The sequence below is a fragment of the Morus notabilis genome, unplaced genomic scaffold (assembly GCF_000414095.1).
Source record: "Morus notabilis unplaced genomic scaffold, ASM41409v2 Scaffold1782, whole genome shotgun sequence".
Classification (NCBI taxonomy): Eukaryota; Viridiplantae; Streptophyta; class Magnoliopsida; order Rosales; family Moraceae; genus Morus; species Morus notabilis.
Window position 1 is genome coordinate 93,833 of NW_010364648.1, and position 8,432 is coordinate 102,264.

Consider the following 8,432-nt stretch of genomic DNA (forward strand, 5'->3'; position numbering starts at 1 on the left):
AAAAAAACAGCGTATCTTCTCCCCCAAAAAAAAAAAAAAAAAAAAAAATACAGCGAGCATCAATTGAAAACTACCCTTGAAATATCATGTATATTCTTAATAGGTATGTAAAATTCAACGATAAATAAATCACTTTTTTTCTTTTTTTTTTTTTACTATCTGATTCACTTTTTTTTTAATTTTCTATTTTCTTAGGAAAAATTGATAGTGTACTACCACCAGTTAAAGACAAGGTTACGTAATTTCTTATAAATCGATGAGCTGCCTGTGAGCGTCCCTTTATTAGCTGTAGTTATTTCACTACATTCTCCATAGTTCTAATTTTTATTCCAATATTACCCTGCCAATATTTAGGAAAAATTGATAGTGTACTACCACCAGTTAAAGACAAGGTTACGTAATTTCTTATAAATCGATGAGCTGCCTGTGAGCGTCCCTTTATTAGCTGTAGTTATTTCACTACATTCTCCATAGTTCTAATTTTTATTCCAATATTACCCTGCCAATATGACTATATGAGAGTGAAAGTTGGCCAAAAGAACTAGTTAAATATGCATGCCCATGGAAAATGAAAAGAAAAAAAAAATTAAAAAAAAGTATGTAAGAAGAAACCTTACAACAGGGTCATAAGCTTTTCGAAAAAAGTTGAATAGAAGGTGATTTATTTAAGTTCCGGATAATTGTATTGATCAGATTAAATAAAATTTAATATATTCACTTCAAAACCCTGAAAGGCCAGGTGTGTGAATGAAACAGAATCATTTTTATTTGTCAATGCCCTATTAACATAATTTAATCATCCTAAAATCCAGTTTGCCGATAACTTTTAACATTACCTTCAAAAAAATAATTAAAAGTAAATCCTAAACCCGGGGAATTAGTATCAAGCTCTAAGTAGCTTTTACCATGTTTAAAACCTTATCAATTTGTCTAACAATAACTTCAGTTTTGGTGATATAGCATGAAAAAAAAAACCTTAAAAACATGAAAAACAAAACTTAATAGTAAAAAAGAAAACTTGTTTTCGTTCAGTTCGCCGATTCGAGTTTTCAATTCAAGCTTAGATGTAACTTTATATGAGAGTTTTTAACAATAGTAAAAAAGTTAGATGTGATTTTTTATGAGAGTTTTTAACTATAGCAAAACTATAATTAAAAACTCGAATTGGTGAAATAAACAAGACCACTTCCACAAAATTCTCCGATTTTTTTTTCTTTGCTTGTTGCAAAATTCTCAGATTTGATCGAGGTGCAAATTACTGCGAATTCATAAAACAAAACTACTTAAAATTAATACACAAGTAGGAGGGAGATCGAGTTGCTTTATCATCTCAAATTCAGGACGAAATTAAAAATTCTTACCTATAGTATTGGTTTGAGCTTCAACCAAATGTCCCCCAAGACTCTCCAGGTGAAATTACAAAGCCTAAACCGGTTAAAAGCAAATACCAAAGAACAAGGAAAAACCATTACTTCATAACACGTGTTGGCAATATTTTCAGTAGCACCATTAAAAAATAGAGATAATTCTTGATTGAATGGGTATATAATTATATTTTAGTGGAGATAATTTTAAGCATAATTGAAATTAATGGGGGCACAATGAAATTTTACCCAAAAAAAAAAAAAATTTAGAGTAAAAAAAAAATTTTTAAAATTTAAATAGAGACACGTGCCTTCACCTACATTAATGTGATTCCGCAATTCGTGGTCATAATCAACTTAAAAGGCTATATGCATACTATCACTGTAGTCGTCTATAAATTAAATTAAAGAAATATCTCATCACTAATGCTAATACTCTATGAATTAATGCATTTTAGGACAAAACAAAATGCTATGTTAACGTAACCCGGTGGATTAACGAGGTTACTCTCACCGTGAGTGTGCTTCACCTAAACGCGCCAAATGATGTCCATCCACCATGTGAGCATCCCGACACAATCCTAATTAGCTCCGAGCACCATATTATTCCGTAAATTGTTCTTATACCACTTATAACTAATAAATTTTTCACGCTAATGATGTTAGTGACCCCTAGATTTGATGGGTTCCGTGGCTTTAATTCATGAAGCTTTGTTTTTAGTTTGGGCCCAAGGCCCATGTCTCTCCCATTGGCATAGGTGTCGTTGCTTTGTTTTGTGAAGCCTCTCTCAGTAAGTCTTAGCCCCGTTCGGTTCGTTAATTCGAGTTTTTAATTCGAGTTAAGATGTGATGTTGTGTGAGAGTTTTTTCTGTACCAAAAAAGTTAGATGTGACTGTTTCTGAAAGCTTTTTACTGTAACAAAACTACCACTTCCACAAAATTCTCCGATTTTTTTTTCTTTGCTTGTTGCAAAATTCTCGGATTTGATCGAGGTGCAAATTACTGCGAATTCATAAAACAAAAACTACTTAAAATTAATACACAAGTAGGAGGGAGAATTGAAAGATGAATGTAACTCTGATCAAAGATTGTGTTGCTTTATCATCTCAAATTCAGGACGAAATTAAAAATTCTTACCAATAGTATTGGTTTGAGCTTCAACCAAATGTCCCCCAACAAGACTCTCCAGCTGAAATTACAAAGCCTAAACCGGTTAAAAGCAAATACCAAAGAACAAGGAAAAACCATTACTTCATAACACGTGTTGGCAATATTTTCAGTAGCACCATTAAAAAAATAGAGATAATTCTTGATTGAATGGGTATATAATTATATTTGAGTGGAGATAATTTTAAGCATAAATGAAATTAATGGGGGCACAATGAAATTTTACCCCAAAAAAAAAAAAAAAATTAAGAGTAAAAAATAAAATTTTAAAATGTAAATAGAGACACGTGCCTTTGCCCACATTAATGAGATTCCGCAATTGGAGGTCATAATCAACTTAAAAGGCTACATGCATACTATCACTGTAGTCGTCTATAAATTAAATTAAAGAAATATCTCATCACTAATGCTAATACTCTATGAATTAATGCATTTTAGGACAAAACAAAATGCTATGTTAACGTAACCCGGTGGATTAACGAGGTTACTCTCACCGTGAGTGTGCTTCACCTAAACGCGCCAAATGATGTCCATCCACCATGTGAGCATCCCGACACAATCCTAATTAGCTCCGAGCACCATATTATTCCGTAAATTGTTCTTATACCACTTATAACTAATAAATTTTTCACGCTAATGATGTTAGTGACCCCTAGATTTGATGGGTTCCGTGGCTTTAATTAAGCCCATGAAGCTTTGTTTTTAGTTTGGGCCCAAGGCCCATGTCTCTCCCATTGGCATAGGTGTCGTTGCTTTGTTTTGTGAAGCCTCTCTCAGTAAGTCTTAGCCCCGTTCGGTTCGTTAATTCGAGTTAAGATGTGATGTTGTGTGAGAGTTTTTTTTGTAACAAAAAAGTTAAATGTGACTGTTTCTGAAAGCTTTTTACTGTAACAAAACTCAAATTCTAAACTTGAATCAGCGAAAAGAACGGGGTATGCTTATGGACACGAGAGAAGATATAGAACAACATCACAGCCGCGAGAGTGATTTGTTATTCTTATTGATACACAGTTTTTTCTCTTTTATTTTGATGTAGGAATATTTAATTATAGAATTATTTCTTTGACAGTAAGGGTTCTTACCTAGTTGAGAGATTTTGGGTGCATTCAGAATTTGAATTGTAAGAGATTTTTGAAAGGCTTTTACAATCTCATTTGGTTATAATGAAATTTCTTCGCCGTTTTTATTCGTGGACGTAAATCAAAAGTCTAACTGCATTAAATCTTTTTATCTCTTGAATTTTTCTGTTATTCATATTTTACTTTGAATCTGTTTAATTTAACGTTTGGCACAACAATATTAACAAAATAAAGCAAAAACACTACTCACCACACACGAAGATGAACAAGAAAAGAAACCACAAATAGATCTAATAGTGCAACATGAATGTTTTTAATAGTCAAATTTGTATCAAATTTTATTGATAGATGCTTTTCCCTTTTTTTTTTTTTTTTTTTTTTTTGTTTTTTTGGTTTTAACCTTTTATGCAATCTAACATTAGAAACTGGGCACTAAGTGGCCAGGACAGAATTTCAAAACCAAGAAAATTTGAGTTCAATTGGTAGTTATACACCAAACACGCACCTCTAGTATTAGGCAAAGGATGAATACTGAGAACAGCTTTTCTGTGTTAGTGGCCATTGAGATCATAGAGGCAAAAAGTATTTTGAAGAAAAACTTGTATGAAAGAATTATTAGCTCAAAACACTGGCGTGTTACGTATATAATTGGATCATGTAAGGTTTTGATGATGACAATTTTAATGTGACTACTTGTCCAATAAACTTTAGTAAAGTAAAATTTGGCTCCAATGGCCAATGCCATTATTTATTTGTTTGTTGGAAAATGTTGCTGTGCATCTGAATTTCGTTTGATCTGACCCTTTCATTTTTAAAATTGTTTTGTCAATAATTGAATATGAATCAACAATACAATAGTATTAACTCGAATCGTTGACTCTTTCGCAAAATCGTTGACTCATTTTAAAAACGTTTGATTTGCTAAATAGTGGATAGGGAGTTTATTTTGATTTTCGACAGAATAATTATAATATTTGTGCGTCCTTGAATCTTGTGGTTTGACATCTTGGAATCTGAATTATAAATCTTAAAACCTCATATTCTTTAGTACTTGGAAAAATATATACCATGTATAGTTTTGCGTTCACAAAGAATACTTCGCCCTTAATGGACGAACTACAAACCCATTGTTCTAAAAATTAGTGAATGAAGATCCAGTACGCTTAAAGCTCAATCCGTACAGAGATTATCAGCTATAGTTGGTGAAAAATGCCATTCTATGGCAATTATTTCGCCAAGCTTCACTGGTAAAGAAAGATGTTGCAAACTATCAAACAAATCTCTTTTTCATTGCTAAATTGATAAAGCATACAATTCTTTTTGTTGATTGCTCAGAAGAACTAATAAAATGTACATCTATTTCTAAAACTCGTGAATTCCTATAAAAATATTTACCAAAAAGTGTTACATAAATGTTGAATTTCGCAAATCAAGTACTGATCTTCTAGAGACAACATAGAATGAGCTAAAAACGAGCCCAGCATCGTGTGCATTGTGCCATACAATCTCCCTTACAGTCTATATTGTAGCCCAATACTCTTGGATTTCGAAGAAGAAGGCTTCGGAGAGTTTTGCCTTTGATTCCCCATTCCTTCTCCAAGATTTGCACATTGCCTTTCAAGTCAACTTCAAGATCACATCCAAGGACTTCTGGAAATTTCTTGAGCAACTTGGCGAGATCATCGTCTGATAGACATAAACTCCGTAAATAATCCAATATTTCGTCCACAATCTCAAGATTTGGCACCACCTTTTTACGTTCTTCACCCCAGTAAGGAGAATGAACCTGACCGAATGCTTTCCCGAGTATCTTGTCCACGTCCTCGCTGCTGAAATTAAAGGTAGACACAGCTTCCTTGCACGCTTCCCATTTCTTCTTGTCTTCTTCGGTAAAAGTCGAATTCCCAATTTGTGTGGTTGACTGCAATGTCCATCTCTTTGAAGGAATGCACAATGTCCAAGCTACTGAGATGGCATTCTGAGAATGACTATCGACGTTATTTGGTTTAGCAGCTGTGACGTCAGGCTGCAAAATTTTTTCAACGAATAAACGCAAGACTTTGCATAGTAAACTCAAGATAGGTGGAATAACATCAATCTTTGGTATCAACTATAGTGCAAACCGTGAGTAGTGGTTGAAGCAGACAAGAAAATATCAACTTCAAACCGGAAATGAATCTTCTTGAAGAAAACAAGAAAATATTTGGTTGTTGCCTTGTTGGTAAAGTACATTTCACATGGTTCAGTATTTCTGCTGTTTGGCTTAATCACCTTGGCTGGTTTAGAAATGCCCGCCTTAGGTTGTTTGGAGCCGGAAAGATGACACTTCCAAGGCTAGAAGGTGACAAGTCAAATAGTTGTGGAAGGAAAAGTGGCGATGATGTATTTCATTACAGGGTATTTTAAAGAATGAATGCGTTTAGAATGGTTCAATATCCAAAAACTAATCTAGTGAATAATCCTACCTTTTTTTAATAACCTAGGGTATCCAGGCCTCTTTGAGCACCTGACTAATCCCTAAGGGTGTGTGTAGACCCTCCTATCCGAACACACCGGGGCAAATTGAGGGAGTCCTACTTGGCAAGAGTTATTAGACTATGCTTATAGCTTTGGAATTTCATAAATCCATCAAGGAGAAATGAAGAGTATGTACTGATAGTCTAACAAAAGGTATGAGTTCCAAACACTAAGAGCTCATTTGGTAGGAAGGAAACGAGAAAGACAGGAGAGGAGTGAGCGGATTAATGCAAGGATTTTGGGACCAAATAGTTGTTTTGTAGGAGAGAGAAAAAGAAAAAAAAAAAGAGGTAAATGGATTGTGTGAGGGATTTCAAATCCTTTAAAGAACATTAATTTTAATCTCTCCCAAAGATTTGAGGAGGCAGTCCATACCAAACACAATATGAGAAAGCTCTTTCCGCTCCTCTACATTTTACTCACCTATGTGATATAGCTTTCTTTTCTTTCTATTTTTTTTTTGGCCTTGCTAAACACAGCCTGACGATGTAATAGAAAGCCTGTTCCAGTTCAAGAAACTATTTCATTGAAAAATTATGTCTATGTTTGGTATATAGGTTCTTCACGGGTTCAAATTCATGGTTTTGATTCTGTTACAGTGTTTTTCTTTTATTAAAAAATTAAATTTTAAAAGTCATAATCAAAATCATTGGTTTGAACCTGGTTTGAACTCATGTACCATATAGGCCCTATGTGGTAGGATATGGTAAGACATACCCCTGAACAGTCATTTAGGCTAATCTGCCCTTTAAACCATTATTCAAATTCTTTTGCTACAGTATTTTGTCCCATAAAAAACTTTATATTTCCGTTCAAACCTATAAATCAAACAATTCCTAATAAAAGCATAACAGTTTAACGGAACTTGATGAAAATCAGATGTGTACTACCATGAGTACCCTCTTATTTCATTCATGTGTGTGCAAACTAACAAGTACACATTTTTGTACGTAGCAAGCACGGATAGAATTTATACGTGTTAAGATTTTATAATACCATAGACAGATTTAAAGGGTACTCACATTAGAAAAAAGTAGTCGTGGTGCACAATTGTAGGTCAGTAGAGGAGAAGCTAAAGATTTTCCTAGCATCCCTGCCCTGTTGACCATTAAATTATCATCCAAATAAGAAATCGAATAGAAGAAAGTCAATGATGTCAAAAAACCAAAAAAAAAAAAAAGGAAAATGGACGCAGAATCGAAATGGAACAAAACAAAAAAAGATAAAAACTAGAAAGTGCAGCAAATTAAAACAAAATGGTCTCTGTTTTCCATGGGAATTTCAAATAAATAATTAAAAAATGAAAAAAAATTTGACAAGAATAACTAACCAGAAATATAGTGTGAATGGGTTTCAAGTTTGACTGACAAAATTGCCGGACGGAGAAAATAAAGATCGCTCGAGAGAGACAAAGAGAGAGAGGGAGAGAAGCTGAGATTAAGATATATGTGGGCGAGCGGAGAAGGGTGCTCTGGCTCAGCCGCAACCGCAAGTTATGGGGGAGAAAATGGAGATTGTGAATGGTAGTCATCTCCGTTTCTGTAGTCCCTGAGAACTAAAGAAGGTGGACCCTACTCCAACTCCAAATAAGATTGCCATTTGCCACATATTTTTCTTCGGACAATAAATAGTAAGATTTACAGTAATTAATTGAAATAAAATAGTACGATTTTAAAATTATTTTAAGTAGATAATAGTGCATTAAAAATTTAAGTGGTAAAAAATTATTTTATTACATAAGTTCAGTTATAAAACAATTTATGCGGTAAGAAATTCTTTTACTGTTATTTAATTAATATAATTTTTGTTAAAATACTTTAAAATATGTTATTTATTTAAATTTAGTTTTAAAAATTCACTATTTACTGTAATTTCTGTTTTTCTTTCTTTATACTTCTTTAGGAGATTTTGCTTTCAAATGAGCATAGCATGTAACTGCTGTAAGTAATTTTTTTTTTTTTTTTACGTATTTACGAGGACTATTTTGATAGGGGCCTCTGCATGGTAGAGTTAATTTCTGACCATTAAATTAAAATCACATTAGATTAAAAAGTATATAAAATAAATAATTTTTAATAATATTTAACAATTGAAAATAGATAATTATCGGTGGTTTATTTTTTTTTAGTTGTTAAGAATTTAAAAAAAAAATAGATTACTAAAATTATTATTGGTTGGAATTAAAGTATCTAATCAATTATTTTTAGATTAGGTAACATACCCTCTTTAAAATTGTGGGTATATTAAACTATGGTATTTCTAAAATTAATCCAATTTTCTACTTTTTAAAAGGCCAAAAAAAAA

General features: G+C 32.7%; 2 protein-coding genes across 2 annotated transcripts in view; one reads left to right on the forward strand and one right to left on the reverse strand.

Annotated features, from left to right (window-relative positions):
• Positions 1–4,932: 4,932 nt before the first annotated feature.
• Positions 4,933–7,700, reverse strand: LOC112093238. The gene is made up of 3 exons (XM_024171296.1): positions 7,459–7,700; positions 7,151–7,226; positions 4,933–5,637 (listed from the first exon to the last, which is right to left on the reverse strand). The coding sequence occupies exons 2-3, from the start codon at positions 7,217–7,219 to the stop codon at positions 5,077–5,079; spliced, it is 630 nt and encodes a 209-aa protein (XP_024027064.1). The 5' UTR covers positions 7,220–7,226; positions 7,459–7,700; the 3' UTR covers positions 4,933–5,076.
• LOC112093237 overlaps positions 7,575–8,432 on the forward strand; it is a 6,877-nt gene continuing 6,019 nt past the window's right edge. Inside the window, exon 1 of the mRNA XM_024171295.1 lies at positions 7,575–7,651. Within this exon, the coding sequence (XP_024027063.1) occupies positions 7,575–7,651 (77 nt within the window). The remainder of the gene's footprint in view (positions 7,652–8,432) is intronic.

Bases quoted from the DNA above. Each gene is read 5' to 3' on its own strand.
- LOC112093238 (XM_024171296.1), bottom strand. From the start codon at position 7,219: ATGCTAGGAAAATCTTTAGCTTCTCCTCTACTGACCTACAATTGTGCA. The intron at 5,638-7,150 runs GTGAGTACCCTT...AAAATTTTGCAG, and splicing joins CACGACTACTTTTTTCTAAT to CCTGACGTCACAGCTGCTAA.